Source organism: Oryza glaberrima, chromosome 3 (assembly GCF_000147395.1).
Source record: "Oryza glaberrima chromosome 3, OglaRS2, whole genome shotgun sequence".
NCBI classification, from domain to species: Eukaryota; Viridiplantae; Streptophyta; class Magnoliopsida; order Poales; family Poaceae; genus Oryza; species Oryza glaberrima.
This window is the reverse complement of record NC_068328.1, coordinates 33,409,736-33,428,493: the sequence shown is the minus strand read 5'-3', so window position 1 is coordinate 33,428,493 and position 18,758 is coordinate 33,409,736. Positions and strand designations below refer to the sequence as shown.

General features: G+C 42.4%; 3 protein-coding genes and 1 non-coding gene across 4 annotated transcripts; 1 reads left to right on the top strand and 3 right to left on the bottom strand.

The window, feature by feature from the left end:
• Nucleotides 1-7,437: 7,437 nt before the first annotated feature.
• On the bottom strand, nt 7,438-7,521 carry TRNAL-CAA (transfer RNA leucine (anticodon CAA)). The gene has a single exon. It is a non-coding gene; the product is annotated as a tRNA-Leu (tRNA).
• A 170-nt stretch (nt 7,522-7,691) lies between these two features.
• Nucleotides 7,692-9,599, bottom strand: LOC127765663 (50S ribosomal protein L17, chloroplastic). Its single transcript, XM_052290605.1, has 3 exons — nt 9,287-9,599; nt 8,301-8,710; nt 7,692-7,920 (listed from the first exon to the last, which is right to left on the bottom strand). The coding sequence occupies exons 1-2, from the start codon at nt 9,507-9,509 to the stop codon at nt 8,301-8,303; spliced, it is 633 nt and encodes a 210-aa protein (XP_052146565.1). The 5' UTR covers nt 9,510-9,599; the 3' UTR covers nt 7,692-7,920.
• Nucleotides 9,600-11,027: 1,428 nt separating this feature from the next.
• LOC127765657 (probable methylenetetrahydrofolate reductase) lies at nt 11,028-16,432 on the top strand. Its single transcript, XM_052290596.1, has 12 exons — nt 11,028-11,316; nt 12,691-12,873; nt 13,030-13,090; nt 13,178-13,260; nt 13,457-13,630; nt 13,769-13,942; nt 14,012-14,112; nt 14,203-14,314; nt 14,658-14,738; nt 14,839-15,016; nt 15,470-15,804; nt 16,138-16,432. Exons 1-12 carry the CDS (start codon nt 11,098-11,100, stop codon nt 16,219-16,221), a joined length of 1,785 nt encoding a protein of 594 aa, XP_052146556.1. The 5' UTR covers nt 11,028-11,097; the 3' UTR covers nt 16,222-16,432.
• Nucleotides 16,433-16,876: 444 nt separating this feature from the next.
• LOC127765658 (NAC domain-containing protein 2) lies at nt 16,877-18,368 on the bottom strand. The gene is made up of 2 exons (XM_052290597.1): nt 17,719-18,368; nt 16,877-17,589 (listed from the first exon to the last, which is right to left on the bottom strand). Exons 1-2 carry the CDS (start codon nt 18,190-18,192, stop codon nt 17,110-17,112), a joined length of 954 nt encoding a protein of 317 aa, XP_052146557.1. The 5' UTR covers nt 18,193-18,368; the 3' UTR covers nt 16,877-17,109.
• Between the last annotated feature and the right edge of the window lie 390 nt (nt 18,369-18,758).

The window sequence follows — 18,758 nt, the reverse complement described above, 5'->3', positions numbered from 1 at the left end:
GCTGTGATCGGGGCATCAACTTTAGTGTTTGCCCTTTTCAGCTCTCTCGCTTTACTCATCAGCCTTCACATGCGCCCTGCAGCTCCATGCATGCTCTGTTCTTGAGCCATAATTCAGGAAAGAGAGAGTGCAGAGGGGGCAATCTCTTGGTGCGCAGATCTGCAACAGAGAGTACAGTTAAAATCTGACAGTAAAATTACAGTGTCAGTCTACTACTACTAGTCTACCACTCTAGCCACAGGAGAACAGTGTTCAGAAGCAGTTAGTTACATACTATGCGTATGCTCAGCTGATCACCATTCCGTTGATGCTCTCTCTAATGATAATGAAAGCTTTATTGATCTCTTACATCAAGGTGATACAACCGTACGGAGAACATCCGATCAATCCTAGCTAATGCATTATTTTGATGAAAAAAAACATCAACATGAGCCAGCCAATGCATGCATGATTTTGGCAAATCGATCGTCTGAAATGGGTTCATCAGGTGACCCGAGCATGATGACCAGTGGACTCTGCTGTCTGCCAAAGTGCCAATGCTGGTGCTAGTGCTAATTAACAAGTGTTTAACTGTTGTTAATTATGGTTGATGGAGGAGGAGGAGGAGAATCGCGTGGGCCAAGGGAGCAATGATCTAGGCGACAAACCGTAGCAGCCAAAAAACCATGGCAGGAACACGCTCGCCAGCCAGCCATGCGGCATGTCGCGTCGCGCGTTCGATGCGTATCGAGCAGCAGCTGCAGCAATGCAGCGATCCGAGCATAGGATTCCGCATTGGTTGGAGAACTCGCGTTAATACCGCGCGCCCGGGAGGCAGCGCACGTTGGCGCGCCCAGTGCGCGCTCCCTCTCTCGCCGCGCCGCGCCGTGGCGCCGTGCTGCGCCTGCGCCTGCGCGGGCGACGCGCACGTGCGGCGCGGCGTGGCGCGCACATGGCCGCGCGTAAATTGGCTGGGGGCGGGTGGTGGCGCCGCCCGAGGAGATCGATCGAGGAGACAAAGATATGTAGCGCGCTCGCGGTCGCCGAACGTGCGCGCCGGCGTGGCGCGTGGCGTGGCGTGGCGCGGCGCGGCAGAGCATCCGATTTTCGCTCGCACCTACGACGATCCGACGTCAGATCGAGCGTACATTTACTGGTACTAGTCACGAATCTTACGAATGGATTCGAATTGATCACAGTCAAGACGCGAGATCGGATGGAACGAAGTATAGTAAATATATTTTTTTCGTGTTTGGACTGCAGGGACAAGCTAGGGATGAACGGACGGCTAGTAACTTAGTAAACTTGTGTACTTGGGGGAGTTTGCTGGTCATCGCCAAAGTGAAGTGAGGTGATCGGAGCAGTTTCAATGCAAGACAGATATACTATAAAAATATATTAAATTATAGCTTTCATGAAACTAATTTGATGTTATAGATACTATTATATTCGTCTACAAACATAATTAAACTTGTAATAGTTTAATTTTGACCAGAATCAAAACGACTTAGGGCAACACCAATGTATATAGCTAAAGTAGTCCATATAGATGGGACCCATATTTGTGGATTTTAACTATTGCAACATTCACAATGTATATGGTTAGTAAGTAGCATGAGGAGGAGAGAGGAAATAGAGACAAATGACATATTTTATTCTATATGGGTAGCCCATATGCTTATGGATGACTTTTGTTATTTCTCTCCTATGGACTACTTCCACAATGTGGTTAGATAGCTGAATGTATTATTTTATTGGCTATGGACTGGTTTTGAAGTACATTGTGGATGCCCTTATAATTTAAAACAGAGGGACTAGTAATTGTTTTTCGTGTTTGGACTGTAAGGATAAGCTAGGGAGGGACGGACGGCTAGTAATTTAGGCCTGTTTGATTCAGTTTAGAATTATTATAATCTGGATTATTAGGAATAAGCTAAAATAAACATATAGCTTATTATGATAGATTATTACAATCTATAAGCCAGATTACTATAATCTGGTAATCCACTCTAAAGGTGCTTTTTTATATTATTGGGTGGCTAATAGCTAACAAATTATTATATATCGGCTTATTATAATCTAGCTTATAGTAATTTGGCTCAATAATCTATATTACAGTAATCTTAAGCTGAAACAAACAGGCCTTAAACTCATGGTACTTAGGGGAGTTCGCTGGTCATCGACCGGCCGGCCAAAGTGAATTGAGGCGATTGGAGCGGTTTCAATACAAGACATATATACTATAAAAATACATTAAATTATAGATTTGATAAAACTAATTTGATGTTGTAGTAGTAAACGACTTATAATTTAAAACAGAGGGGCTAGTAATTTTTTTGGACTGCAGGAATAAGCTAGGGACGGACGGATGGCTAGTAACTTAAACTCGTGATATTTGGGGGAGTTCGCGGGTGATCGACCGGTAGGCCAAAGCGAAGTGAGGCGATTGGAGCAGTTTCAATGCAAGACAGATATACTATAAAATATATTAAATTATAGCTTTAACGAAACTAATTTGATGTTATAGATATTAGTATATATGTCTACAAACGTGATTAAACTTATAATAGTTTGATTTTGACCAGAATCAAAATGACTTATAATTTGAAACAGAGGGACTAGTAATTGTTTTTCGTGTTTAGACTGCAAGGATAAGATAGGAAGGGGCGAACGGCTAGTAACTTAAACTCATGGTACTTAGGGGAGTTTGCTGGTCATCAACCGGCCGGCCAAAGTGAATTGAGGCGACTGGAGCGGTTTCAAAACAAGACATATATACTTAAAAAAATATATTAAATTATAGATTTAATAAAACTAATTTGATGTTATAGTAGTAAATGACAATTTAAAACAAAAGGGCTAGTACTGCAGAGTAATTTTTTTGACTGCACGGATAAGATAGGGACGGACGGACGGTTAGTAACTTAAACTCGTGGTACTTAGGGGAGTTCGCGGGTGATCGACCGGCAGGCCAAAGTGAAGTGCCCCGGCCGGAGCAGTTTCAGGCTTTCAGCCTCACTGTTGAAAAAAAAAAAAAAGAGCACAAGTCAGTCCTGTGTTTGAAGATCTCTTGTATGTATTGCAGACTGGTGAGCTGTGAATGCAAGTGCTGTAATTAGTTGTACTGGCTAATAGCAGTGCCAACAGTAGTATTGTGATCTAGGAAGCTAGCTAGCGGCGATCGGCGGCGTTGATCGTCGTCGGGAGGGAAGAGCCGTGGAGTTGTACGTGCAGCATATAATGGTCGTATGGACTACGGATTTGCATGGCCTGGGGCACATCGTACTCCTCCGTCCTAAAATGTAAGCATTTTTAGCTATGAATCTGGAAAAAAGGTTCCTATATTTTGAGACGGATGTAGTATATACGTAAGCCTTTTTTTTTAAGACTAGCAAAAATGCCCGTGCGCTGTAACGGGTGAAAAAATTCTAATAATAATATACGTTTTTCATGCATAATCATGTTAATGACAATGTTTGTATTTTGATAAGCGGCTTGTTTTTTATAAACGTTCTTGCGCGATTTTCTCAAACTATTTTTCAGAAATGGCGCATTTCTTTCTAATAGTTTTTTCCTAGCATGTTTTTTTTCTTTTTTTACTGTCGATGAAAACCATATTTTTCACCCCTTTTTTTCTTTTATTTTCTCGTGTGTTTTTTGCATGTTTTTTTTCTAACAATCATTTTCTCGCGTGTTTTTTTCTTGTTTTTTTTCAAATGTTTTTTCTTGCTTTTTTCCAATACAGGACAATATGTGACGAAATAAAAGCTGTGTAGTAGATGGCAAAAAATCGATGGATTCTATCCGACTCAAACGTCCATCGTGTTTTTTCTGATAGTTTTTTCAGAGCGATTTGTTTTTAATAGATGGTGTTTTTTTTCTTGCGCGGTTTTTTCAAACCATTTTTTTAGAAATGGCGCGTTTTTTTACAGTTTTTTCCTCGCATGTTTTTTTTAAAATTTTTTTTTACCGGCGATGGAAATAATTTTTCTCGCGTGTTTTTTTATTTGTTTTATGGAAGATGTAAAACCTTTTAGAGTGTTTTTTTGTGTTTTTTTTGACTTTTTTCACGCGTTTTTTTGAACAGTTTTTATTTTCTCGTGCATTTTCTATTTTTAAATAGTTAGATTAGTTTAGAGATAGAGAAGAGATATATACTGATTAGAAATCAGACTTTGTTTCGCCCTTTCTATTTTTTTTCTCACGTGCATTTTTTATTTTATACAAACCAGCTTCTTATTTTGTAAGAACCATTTTTTTCGCCACTTTTTTAGGGAATCGGACATACATTTTTAGATGTTTTTTCGGACTTTTTTCGCCTTTAAAGGAATCGCTTTTTTCTCTTTTTAAAGGAATTGGATCTAGCGCTTTTTTTCACCACTTTTTTTGCCTTTTATAGGAATCGATTTTTTTTTCCGTTCGGATCTACGCTTTTTTTTCACTTAGGGGAAACAGACTTTTGTTGTTGTTGTTGTTGTTTTTCTTTGTTTGTGCGGCTTTTCTTTTTCTTTTGGGTGAATAGCTAATATGGTCCTTGAAGTTTCGTTGCGGGCTCAGTTTAGTCCTTGAGGTTTTAAATCGTCCAAACAAATCCTCCAAATTAATCATTTGGGCTAATATAAACCTTGGAAAAAAAGTGCCACGTAAGCATGGCAAGTCATCCTCGCGTGCAGCGGTATGAATGAAATGACAATTCTACCCTTATATACCATATAGAAGAGAAAGAAAATACACAAACAAAAAAATAACAAGCCAACCCAAGGCCCAACATTGTTGCGAAGGGTAGCCGACAAAGGAATTTATGTGATCAGTGCTTTGGCTGCAGCAATCGTAAGTGACAATTCTAAAACGATCATACATGTGTGAAACATTTGTTTTCTTTTTTATATGGTATATAAGGGTAGAATGGTCATTTCATATATACCGCTGTATGCGAGGATGACTTGGCATGCTCACGTGGCACTTTTTTGGGTCCAAGGACTATATTAACCCAAAGTATTAATTTGGAGGACTTATTTAGACGATTTGAAATCTCCAGGACTAAACTGAGCTCGAAGCGAAACTTCAGGGACCATATTAGCTATTCACCCTTTTCTTTTTATGTACCTTTCTGCCTTTGTTCTCTCACTTTTATCATTTTATTTTAACAAAAACAACCTCAAGTACCTTATTGCAAGATTATAGGGAATCAAATGTAAATATAAAAATTACAGGGACTCAAATACAAAAGTACAAACCCAAAAATTAAAATCATATAAAAATGAAATGCTCTCGACCTATAGATTCCATTTTTGTAAACAAATCTTCAATCCGACACATCAATTTTTTTCACTAAGATGTATGGGATATTATGGTATAGATTGAAACCGAGAGTAGTGTGCCTGGGGATCTCGGACTCAAACCGAGAGGAGTGGTGCCTTTTATTTTTCCTTTTTAAGGGGGAATCGGATATAGAATCGGACTTTTTTTTTTGTTTATGAGAGGAATAGGAGTCGGACCTTCGTTTTTTTATTTTTTCGCTATTTTTGAGTCGGACCTTTTTTTTATTTTTTCGCTATTTTTTTTTTTGTTTTTGACGGACGAAGGAAGCGTCTCTTATTTTATAAGTACTAGCAAAATGCCCGTGCGTTGCAACGGGTGAAACAATTTTATAATATACGTTTTTTCATGCATAACCATATCAATGATAATGTTTGTATAGATTGTTTATAGCTAAGACAATCTGAAAATTGGAACATTTTTAATGTAATGGACCAACCTCGACGATGGCAATCTTACCGATGCTTGTTTAACCTAAAATACTCTTTCAATCATTAAATGTCATTCTTGCAAGCAATAATAGGATCAATCAAATCCTACACTACCTCGCATGGTCAAATCTACACAAATAGAGTCATTGTGCACTGTTCTATAAATAATAATTAAAACACGTTTATTTCCATATAATATGTTATAAAAAATAGTAGCTATACTTTAAAAAAAATAGTCTGATAATTGCCAACAGAATATGCAGGGTCTTCGATACAGGAGAGTAGATGACGTAGCAAAAGCCGTGTAGGAGATAGAAAAAAAACGATGGATTATATCCGACCCAAACATCCATCAATTTAGCGTTTTTAAAAGTTTTTTTAGAGCGGCATTTTTTTATAAACGATGTTTTTTTCTTGCGCGGTATTTTCAAACCATTTTTTAGAAATGGCGCGTTTTTTCTAATATTTTTTTCCTCGCATGTTTTTTTTGCTTTTTTTTACCGATGATGGAAATATTTTTTTCTCGCTCTTTTTTTATGGACAATGGAAACCTTTTTTTTGGCGCGTTTTCTTTTGCTTTTTTTCTGACTTTTTCTCACGCTTTTTTATTTTCTCGCGTATTTTTTTTGACTTCTTTTTTAATAGTTAGATTAGATTAGATTAGAGATAGAGAAGAGATGTATAAGAACTAATAAAAACGGAATTTTTTTTGCCACGCTTTTTTGCCGTTTTACTTTTTTTTTTTCTCTCTAAAGTTTTTTTTTTTTGCCTCTTAGGGAGTCCGACCTTTTTTAGATTTTTTTACAGTTTTTTATTTTTTCCTTACTTAGGAATCGGATTTTTTTTTGCCACATTGAGAATCGGATATTTTTTTTCGCTGTTTTTTTGTTTTTAACGAACGACGGAAACACGTTTTTGTTCGCTTTTTTTTTTATCGGACAACTTTTGTTTTTTTTCACCCGGTTTTTTTTTGCTTTTTTTTTGGGAATAGGACAGATTTCGGTTTTTTTATCGGACAACTTTTTTTCGCCCGGTTTTTTCCCCTTTTCTCTAGATCGGATTTTTCTTTTTTTTCGTATTTTTTCGCCTGGTTTTTTTATCGGACAAACCTAGTTTTTTTGCCCGGTTTTTTTGCCCGGTTTTTTCGCCCGGTTTTTTTGACGGACGATGGAAGCACCTCTTATTTTTTAAGTACTCCCTCCGTTTCAAAATGTTTGACACCGTTGACTTTTTAGCACGTGTTTGACCATTCGTCTTATTCAAAAAATTTAAGTAATTATTTATTCTTTTCATATCATTTTCAAAATAATATGAAAAGAATAAATAATTACTTAAATTTTTTGAAAATGATATGAAAAGAATAAATAATTACTTAAATTTTTTGAATAAGACGAATGGTCAAACACGTGCTAAAAAGTTAACGGTGTCAAATATTTTGAAACAGAGGGAGTAGCAGAGAAGATAGAGATAATAGTAGAGAGGAGAGATAGAGACTTTTGTACGTAAGCTTCGACCCAAGCCTGGACGACAGCACGGCTTCCAGAGTCTAGAGCCCATGCGTTTTTTCAGATGGGGGCAGTGTAACAAACCACGACTTTCAGAAGCGGCATTGCAATGCATGTGTAGTACAGTTTGTACCGTGACCGTCAACATTGTGGAATAGCTTTATGAAACAAAACAACCAAATAAAAAAAAGACGATAAAATTATGTCAGAAGTGGGATTTGAACCCACGCCCTCGTTAGAGGACCAGAACTTGAGTCTGGCGCCTTAGACCACTCGGCCATCCTGACCACGTTGACATGATCAGGAGAACAAAGAACCTAACCTATTTAACAGTAGTAACACCAAAATATAGTTCGCCAGGATGTTCCGTTGTAGGACATGACTGCAGAAACATGGAAAGACTGTATACAAAAACAGCATCTTGGGGGTTTTGCTTGCATTTGTGATATCGTATATATAGTAACTGACTGGAAAACAATCCATAACTTCAAGGGCACCAGATTATGGTGCCAGGAACACTTCCAAAATGTAGCACAATGCTTTCGTAGTTACAGGATAGAAATTCCACTGTTCAAAACTTCAGACATGATCTACATTTTGTTACAAAAGAAAATATGTAAACAGATATTCAAAAAGGCATTCCCTTGACCCCTCCACCTAGGCAGCGCGCTCAAATGAACGGCCTCCTGCAGATATATATAAGACACAAGTTAGAAGACACCCTAGGTTCATGAGTAGCAGACAACTACATATAGAAGAGATTCATGTAGCACAAAAAATGTTCATTTAGCACTTGCCACTCCCCCACAGCATCATCTGTCTTTTGTATCAGATTGGGACAGAAATAGCATATTTATCTTCAGGCAATACATTCATGTACAAAAAACACAGCGGTTCTCTGTACTTCATCATGTAATGTTCTGATAATACATGTAACAGGATGGTGCATATTAAGTCTTACATTGCATACTTTATCCTACATAACAATGACTCCTTTCAGTTCTGAATAAAATAACCTTATAGTAGAACCATATCTTCAGATTTGTGTAATGGTAAATTAACTTACCTAGACAAGCTCAATGTAAGCCATAGGTGCATTGTCTCCCCGTCTTGGAAATGTTGGGATGATCCTTGTGTAGCCCCCCTCTCTTTCCCCATACCTGTCTGCAACCTCAGCGAACAACGCATGGACTATATGCTTCTCATAGATAAAAGCCAGAGCCTGCCTCCTCTTGTGAAGAGACCCATCCTTTGCCAGTGTGATCATCTTCTCAACATACTTCCTCATTGCCTTTGCTCTTGGCCTGGTAGTCTTTATCCTTCCGTACTTGAGCAGCTGCGTGGTCAGCCCGCGCAGAAGTGCCTTTCGCTGATCTGGAGGTCTGCTAAGTTTAGGAACACGCCTCCCATGTCTCATTGCCACTATCCTTCCACGGGCATCAATACCAAACAATCGATGCTCAAAGCTTGAAGTCTCTAAAATAAATTCAGCATAGTCCATGAATGAGTTTACCGTAGAATTCATATGATTTTTTGGATAAATGCAACCTAACCTCTTCTTTTAGTGCCACTCACTCAGAAAATTTAGGCATGAAAATTCCAGGTGAAGTAGATAAGATCGTAACACATTCACATGTTTTATGTAGACAAAGCTAGCTAAAGTTGTCCTATGCATTTTTACCTTACAATACTCATTCAAACCATATACAAATCTACAGTGAATGTACAAATAAATCTTGCATTCTTGTTATAACATATACACACCAAATAACATTACACTAAATATTGTGTTGTGGAGGGTTTTTGTTAAATAACTAGGAGCATATATCTAAATCTACATCAGAGACATTACTAAATTAGAGCCACCACTATCCCAACATTCTGAATTATACCAAACTCACATCGAAGGTATATACTATCAGATGCCTAATTTCTAGTTTGCCATTTACAAATCCACCCCATTCTTACAACCGCATCTCCTACAACTAGAACGCTACAATTTCGAGTGAGCTCAATAAAATCACGCGGGCAATACAGATGCCACTCCTTTACCTTCCCCGAGGGAGAGGAGAGGCGAAATGGGGGTGAGGCCGGAGAAGGAGCTGAGGCAGCCGACCGACGCCGCCGTGGCCGCCGCCGCGGGCGAGAACGACGACCGGAGCTTCCCCGCCGGGGAGGCGCGGGTGGGGGAGGGGAGCGCGGCGCGGAGCGACGACATGCTCCAGGGGGACACGGAGATCGCCGGCGAGGGGGTCGCGGTGGCGAAGGCCGCCATGGCGAGCGACGGGGAGAGGAGGAGGGAGGCGGAGGAGGGTGAGCGGCTTCGGCTGGAGAGGTGGTGGCGAGTGGCGACGCCGCTCGGCTTTGAATCGGATAACGTTTTGCTCTGCCGATTGGGTTCCGTCCTCATGGGCCGGGCCGAAAATGTTCACTGTTCGACCTAATGGGCTGGATTAATTAAGAGTAAAACCGCAAGTATTATGATCCCAGCTGTACAAAACCACACATTTTGACACGTGACACATAACCCCGCGTATTATGGTGCTAAAGTTTCAACCATTTTGATATGATGCATAAAGCACTTGTAAATTTGAGATGTGGTTGTAAAATTCGAAAGTGCAGTATACCAAAATCAAAATGATTAATAGTGTGGCTTTTTTAAACGTTAGGACCATAATACTTGGGATTATATGGCACATACTGAAACTCACGTGGTTTTGTGTAGTTATAATGATCAGGCCATTTCCAACCCAAGGCGTTAGACACAGTTTCCATAAACTCCACATCATCAAGAAACTAGTACTAGACACTACCCTTCCAATGCAAACACCACTATTTCATATTTAAATTTAATGCTACTTATCTCATATGATGTCTTGGATGTTGTGTAGAAACCATGTCCCATGCAAGACATGGTTTTCTTCTCTTTCCTCATTTATTCACTTGCCACATCATTTTTCATTCTAGTTGATAGCTTATTTGATGCTATTGATACCATTCTAGTTATTGGGTTGGGAATGGCCTCGTAATAATAGATGAGGTTTTTATCAAATTTACTCTCTTTTATTTTTCTTCTTGTTTGTCGTTTTCTTGAACTTGGGGCCATTTTTCCACGTTGTAACTGTCAGGACTTGGTAAGGTAAGTAGAAGTAGTATCATGTTTACTCGTCCAACGTGTCTACCATCCTTCTCCTACCTAAATACTGCGCTAATTTATTGTGTTCATAATAGAGTACTACTACTAATTATCATGATCCTCTCAATATGAAACTGGTATCAAGATTTAATTAACAAAAACAGCACCTAAATCGTGCCATCGTCATCAAATCAGCAGAAGTACACACTCCAGGAATCTAAACAAGGATCAAGGGTAGCTAAACAGCTAAAACTGGCTGTCATCCACACCCCAAACTCCATGAAAATTGCAGGAACAGCAGAAAATTGCCTACTTGATCATGGGTTTAACACTTTAAACCCACGTTGTCAGTGGCTGCACGATGGGCCAAAAACCTCATTTTTTAAGCTTTGATCCTCACTGGTCACTGGTGGTCACTGGTCAGTGCCCTTTACCCAACATTTTGGTTGGTGTAGGACAGCGACACCAAAGACCGGTGCACCCAGCCCACCACCTTCTCCCTGCACCCACCCCCACCCACGCCTCGAAACACGAACACTGCAGGTGGGCCCCACCGCACAGTGGCACGGGCGCTCACGTGCACCGGGTCCATCCAGTGGCTGCGGTTGGTGGGAGTCAGATCTCCTATTAAACCCACTCGCGCACCCGTCCCCTCCCCTCTGCCCGCGCAAGCCGCAGCAGCAGCATCAGGGGAAGGGTCTAGAAGGTTCTAGAAGCTTCTTCCGAGATGAAGGTGATCGAGAAGATCCAGGAGGCGGCGGCGGATGGGCGGACGGTGTTCTCGTTCGAGTACTTCCCGCCCAAGACGGAGGAGGGGCTCGACAACCTGTTCGAGCGGATGGATCGCATGGTGGCGCACGGCCCCAACTTCTGCGACATCACCTGGGGCGCCGGGGGATCCACCGCCGACCTCACCCTCGAGATCGCCAACCGGATGCAGAACATGGTACTCTTGTGCGTGTGTGTGTGTGTTTGTGTGGTGTCGCCGCCTCTCGATCGCTCATTCTCTCGCGCGGCGCGGTCCGATCTGATCTGTTTTTTTTTGGGCGCGATTTGGTTCGGCGTGGCGGAACGGATCGTAGGAAGTGGCTATGTTTGTGTTGGGTGGGATGCTTTTGGATCATGGGTTTAGACAATTAGATTCGCTGGTTTTGGTTCGGGGCTTTGGTGAGAACTGAGAAGGGGATGTGTTCGATTAAATGCCATTTTCGCTTACTCGGTGGTGATTAGATTTGGTTAATTGCATCAGTCGTTCCTCGTTTGCTTCGGTCTCGTAAGATTGTGCTGAGACGAGCGCACGTTTATATACTGCAATAGTTCTCATTGATACTTGGGACGAAATTTGTTTGAGACCGTGCTGTTGTGTTGTCGGATGATGAGGTTGTGAAATGGTGATATAAGAGCCGTTTGGATGATAATCGGTCGGGTGATATTCTGCGATAACGCTGATAGATTAAGAAATAACAATGCCTACTTTGAGCCCCAGTTCGGTTTGCAACTGAGTTATGCAGAATGAGGTTCCGTTCATGTTCAAGTGCCACACGGTTTAGTGCCTGATTAGTGCTTTTTTTAAGATAATGGAGCTTTTGAGCTGTTGTGGTTGCAATTTGGTTGAAAACTGGGTTTGTAACTCGTAGAGTTGATCCATCCTGATATCTGGTCTCCCAGCTCCTGGTAATGGTAATGTTAGGAGTGATCTTTCCGAGAGAAAATGTTTTGGTGGATTGAAACGAATTTGCCTTAGAAGTTGGTTAGTGATCAGCGGATGAGTGGATGGTGTCACACTATTGGGACTAGTTTCCTCACATGGTGGGGATGCTAGACATGGAGTGGTGACTTTGGGTGGATTCATAGAGATGACTTTGACAAAATTCTTGGTAGCAATATGTGCCTTTTGCAGCCGTGCTGATCCCATGCAAGATATTGCATATCTTGCTGACTTGTAGTTCTACAAGTAAACCTGGACATTTTCTCCTGGCGTAGATGATGTTGATAGGATTGGCGAATCAGTTATCGTGTTGTTGTGTAGTGGCCTATCATTTATGAATACATCAGATGCTTACATTTCATCTGTTCTCTGGACTGGGACTCGTGACTACTGATGGTCACAACACAAACAATGATTTGTTTTTCTGTGAATGTTTGGAGCCATGCATGCATTGTACATAAGATGAGCACAGAAGTTATGTCTTCATGCCAATATATTTCTCAATATAAATTTCATAAAATAAAGTATCTTTTGCAATTTCAATATTTCATACATCGTTTTCACTGGTTAAATATAGTCAATGCTTTATATTATTTTGGTGTTGTTTTGCAGGTGTGTGTGGAAACAATGATGCACTTGACATGCACCAATATGCCAGTTGAGAAGATTGATGATGCCTTAACAACAATAAAGTCTAATGGGATTCAAAATGTTCTGGCTCTTAGGGGTGATCCTCCACATGGTCAGGACAAATTTGTTCAAGTTGCTGGTGGATTCGCTTGTGCTCTTGATTTGGTAAATATCTCTTCGATTAGTTATGATAGAAAGGCCAGGATATGGTGGCGAGCTGATTGGTGCTGCCAATATTTAGGATTATGTATATAAAAACCATTTATTTGCTGAGAGAAATCACCACTATATTCAAACCTGCGTTCTATTCTCCAATTGCAGGTACAACACATTAGAGCCAAGTATGGTGATTATTTTGGTATTACTGTTGCTGGTTATCCAGGTTAGCAAAACGTTTCTGCTTTATACAGTGGATATTAAACCTTAAAAATTAGAAGCTTTATTTATTTATTTTTGTTTCAAACGTCAGAGGCCCACCCTGATGCAATACAAAGTACGGAAGGGGCTACACCAGAAGCATACAGCAATGATCTTGCTTATTTGAAGCAAAAGGTTCTCTTTGATCACATGATAATGACTTTTTCCATTCAAATGAGAACATCTTCTGTTGTATTAATTAATCACCTGGGCATTGTCTAGCATAAGATCTTATTTCGGAATTATGTAAAACTGTTAGAAAACATAGGTGTTTGTTTAGCGTAACTTTGTTCTTTGTCAGCTTCTTATCGAATGCACACTTTCACTGCAGGTTGATGCTGGTGCTGACCTTATCATTACACAGCTTTTCTATGACACTGATATCTTTCTCAAGTTTGTGAATGACTGCCGCCAAATTGGCATAACTTGCCCCATTGTTCCTGGCATAATGCCTATAAATAACTACAAAGGTTTCCTGCGCATGACAGGGTTCTGCAAAACTAAGGTATAGCCTGTTTCTGTAGCTCCATGATTAGTAATTGCATGGAGATAGTTCAAATGGACATGGATTTATGTATAAGCTTCAATGTGCTGTACATTGTTTCCCACAGAATGCCACTGAAAATTTTGAATTTAATAACAGATACCAGCTGAGATCACTGCTGCACTGGAACCTATTAAAGATAACGAGGAGGCGGTCAAAGCATATGGAATCCACCTTGGTACTGAAATGTGCAAGAAAATTTTAGCTACTGGAATCAAGACCTTGCACCTTTACACACTAAACATGGAGAAGTCTGCTCTAGGAATATTGATGGTAATTTCCACATCTTACTTGATGCAGTATTTTGGTCTGGTGCATTTCTAACAAGTAAAATTTATCCAGAACCTTGGATTAATTGAGGAGTCCAAGATCTCAAGGTCATTGCCTTGGAGGCCCCCAACAAATGTTTTCCGTGTCAAGGAGGATGTCCGCCCTATATTCTGGTAGTTGTTTAAAAAAAATATTTGTCAAGGTAATTGAGTCTTATTGTTATAAACACTCATTCAATCTGGTGAATGATGATAACTGAGCAGGGCTAACAGACCAAAGAGCTATATTTCAAGGACCCTTGGTTGGGATCAATACCCACATGGGCGGTGGGGTGATTCCCGGAACCCATCGTATGGAGCACTTACTGACTACCAGGTTACTTCCATGCCCCTCTGTTCCAATTACAAATTTGGTGTTCTCAACCATTTTTTCCCAATATGCTGTCTGCAGTATTTTGAAACACACTAAAAGTTACATTTATCTATTATAAACTATAAAGTGAACTCTTACATATGATTTAGCAACGTCAGTACCTCTGTGTACTGGTACTTGGTAATTGTCGAATACTTGAATGTGGGATTGTGCAACATCAGTTGTCGGGCATGTCTATTATTTGTCTCCATATTACATAGAATTGTTCTTTTGTGATAACAAGTTAAGAAATTTTCACAAAGTTGTTGCTGTGTGTAGTAACGCGTTCCTTCTTATTCTTTTACAGTTCACTCGACCACGTGGGAGGGGTAAGAAGCTCCAAGAGGAATGGGCGGTTCCAGTGAAATCTGTTGAAGACATTAACGAGGTAACTGCTGGGCTGCTTGATATATTATATATCTTTATTATGTATAGATAAATACGAGTGTATCATTTTTTTTTTTTGCTAACCAATTTCTGTCACACAGCGATTCATGAACTTCTGTCAAGGAAAACTTACAAGCAGCCCATGGTCTGAGCTTGATGGCCTTCAACCTGAGACAAAGATAATAGACGACCAATTGGTGAAGATTAACCAGAAGGGCTTCCTTACCATTAACAGCCAACCTGCTGTTAATGGAGAGAGATCTGATTCAACAAGTGTTGGTATGTTCAATCTATTTCTTATGTTTGTTCTTCCTTTTGTTACTGGAAGCAGGATCTTTAAGCATGTGCATGTTTCTGCCATGGCGCTCTTATACAGTGGTAGTACTTAAAATGCCAGTAGTTCATGTGTCGATTGTATCTGAAATTGAGAATTATTATGATGTTTCATGTTTGTAGTGGGCATGAAGATTTTAAACCTTATTTGTAGCTTTACTAGTGACATTTAATTACGAAATGTTCACTGGAATGTTTAATCATATGCCCCTCCCTTATTATAATAAACCTGAAATCAACATCGCCATAATGTCTGGGTTCACTACAATCGACACATTAGCTATTTGCTATTCCACTGTTTAAGGTGCAAACTTCAACTTGTTCATTAATGTCTGGTTTTATGTATAATGCTATATGGGCGTGCCTTGCCAACCTGCTTACTGGTATCCTACTGTGCAGGATGGGGTGGTCCTGGAGGCTATGTTTACCAGAAGGCCTATCTTGAGTTCTTCTGTTCAAAAGAGAAGCTGGATCAGCTAATTGAGAAGAGCAAGGCATTCCCTTCTCTTACATACATTGCCGTGAACAAGGATGGAGAGTCATTCTCAAACATTCCCACAAACGCTGTGAATGCGGTCACATGGGGTGTTTTCCCTGGCAAGGAAATAGTCCAGCCAACTGTCGTTGACTCAGCCAGCTTTATGGTTTGGAAAGACGAAGCTTTCGAAATTTGGTCAAAGGGTTGGGCTTGCCTGTTCCCTGAGGGCGACTCATCTAGGGAGATACTAGACAAGGTAATTCGACACAAACCTTCAGCGTTGAACCTAATATTTTGTCGTAGATAAAATTGAACAGAACTTGTTGCACTGATCTGAATGCCACCTTTTCTCCTATCCTCCCAATTTCTCATAAGACTTGCATGTTAAATAGAGTGTTTTAGAAGGCATTCGTCTAAATTCTAAAATACCATTTGGCATGTTTTCCCCTTATCCCATGCCACTTGAACCACTGTATCAGCCGTGATAGGGTTGTGGCATTGTGCTACATTTCATTGTATACTCCCTGTATACTGAATGCATCACCTGACCTCACAAGCTTTACACATTTCGCTGCTCTTCGCTTCTCAGGTCCAGAAGAGCTACTTCTTGGTTAGTCTTGTGGACAACGACTACATCAACGGTGACCTCTTCGCGGCGTTCAAGGAGATTTGATGACATCTTATAGTCTGCAACCTCTCGTGTCTGAATTCCTATCTTTATTAAGTGTTATTGCTTCCACGACTATAGGACAGCTTTCGTCGAAAGCTTTTGCTCATGCTCATGTGATCTCGAAGGATTCATCTAGTCTGATTTTTCGTGACTTGTATCGGTTTTATTGGATTCATCCAACATATATCAATAAAAAATGAGTTGTGTTTCCTTTCTTCCTAGTTCAGTTAAAATTATTTCCCTCCTGCGCTTGTGCTGTAATTGTCTGTGTACGTGTTGTTTGTGACTGTGTTAGTTCCCTTGGATATGATTTCGTATTTGATACCGTACATGGAGATAGCTTAGCTTCATTATTGGAGTATGAAGTTAGTATGACATAGTCACTCTCCTGGAAAATTGACACTGCAAACCATATTTTTATTCTGAACCACAAATCCTAGTCAGTCCGCTGGCATATGCCGTCCGTTTGCTGAATCCAGAACGTGGGTTTGGAGATGTACGGCTGAGATGCCTCTATGCGAAGGGGATTTCGTGGTGAAACGAGATGGGAGTAGAGCAACGCCCGTGGAAGATGCTTCAAACTTCCACACTTTTGAGCAACGATCGGCAGTAGTAAAGTAGACGATTTCAAGATCAAAGCATATGAAGATAAACAACATCAACAACAAAATTTGTTGGGGTTCTATAGAGAGAAACAGAGCTACATACATACACTGTTTTGTATCTACCATCTGAGATGATGAAAAGATGAAAAACTAAAGAATGCCCCGGCGCCAACGCCAGGACACGCCGCGCGCGCGTCACCCGAGCCATCTCTTGACCCAGCCGGCGCTGTATATTTACACACGTTGCAGCATCGATCACCACCTGTTCGATCGCGTCGCCGTCACCTCAGAACGGGACCATGCCCATGCCGGCGCCGGCGCGTGGCGTCGTCCCCTTCACCCGCGGCGACGCGAAGAGCGACGAGTAGAAGTCGTCGCCCGGCGGCAGCATGTCGAGGCCGCTGTACATGCCCTGGATATCGTCGTAGCTCAGGTCCACGAACAGGCTGCTGTTGTTCCTGGGGATGGTGGCGGCGGCGGCGGCGGCGGCCGCGGTGGCGTCGTCCATCGATTCTTTCTTGGGCACCATCATCGCCGTCGCCGGCGGCGGCGCAGGCTGGAACGCCGGGAACGAGTCCAGCTCCGGGAAGGGGTCGTTGTCCACGATCTCCGACTCCGGCGTGCGCGTCTCGCCCCACGAGTGGGTGTGCGAGTGCGACTGCGACGTAACCATGTCGGACGCCTCCTCCTTCACCTCCTTCCCCTGCTGCATCTTCTCCCACTCGTTCTTCTTGTTGTACAGCCGACACAGCACCCAATCATCCAACTGCACAAACAATTCACACCAGATCAGATCAGACCACGATCCAATTATCGATCATCACTCCCACCGAATAATCTTCGATCGAAGCAAGGATCATTGTTAGTAATTCGGATGAATCTGAGCTAAGCTTACCCTGAGAGATCCCTTCTTGGCGCCCGCGGCGGCGCGGCCAGCATCGGCGAGCCGGTACTCATGCATGATCCAATCAGTCTTGACCCCTCGCGGCGCCTTGCCGGCGTAGAACACGAGCGCCTTCTTGATCCCAAGCGTGCGCCCCCGCGGCGCGACGGGCTTGTCGGCGCCGGTGGCCTTCCAGTACCCGTTGCCGGCGGCGCGGTTGGGGCGTGACCCATTGGGATACTTGCGATCCCGCGGGGTGAAGAAGTACCACTCCCTGGCGCCGAACAGCGCGCGCTCGGGCAGATCCCACGGGTCGAACTTGTAGAGATCCACCTCGGCGATGATCGGCACCGGCAGGCGCTGCCCCGCCGCCTTCCTGCACAGGTAGTGCTCCACCAGCTCGTCGTCCGTGGGGTGGAACCTGAACCCCGGCGGCAGGTTCAGCTCCGCCTCCGCGTCCCTCTCCCTCCTCATCCCCATCCCCATCGCTTCTTGCTTGCTTCTCGCTGCTGCTACTGCTTTGCGTTGTTTGAAAATGTTGTGGGTTGTGAGGGATTTCTCGAATGGGGAGAAATGGCGGGCGGAGGGGGGGATATATAGAGGGAGGTAGTCTGGAAGGTTCGGCGGCGGGGGGATGAGTCAAAGCGGAGTCGGCGGCTGCGGGAAGAAGAGGAGATGGGATGAAATGGGGCACGTGTGGTGGTGAGGTGGTGGGTTTCGAGGAAGGAGGCCACCTCCTGCGTCGGGGATTGGACCCGTGCGAGGATGGCGTCACGGCCGAGGTCAGCAGAATTGGGACAGCTCGGCGCCGCGGTCGGGTCGGCGGTGCGGGTGCGGGTGCGGGTGCGTGCGTTGCTGTGGACAGCCAGGCGCGGGGGGGTGAGGCGGCCACAGCGGCCGCCGCTAAATTTTGCCGTGGTTTTCGCGGTGGGGATGCAGCGGCGGCTGCAACTGCACGGACGTGTGGCCCGCGCGTCTTTTGTTACTGCTCCAAAAAGGCTGTACTACGTGTACTATACTAAATTATCTTAGGTTGCAAGTTGATTAGGAGT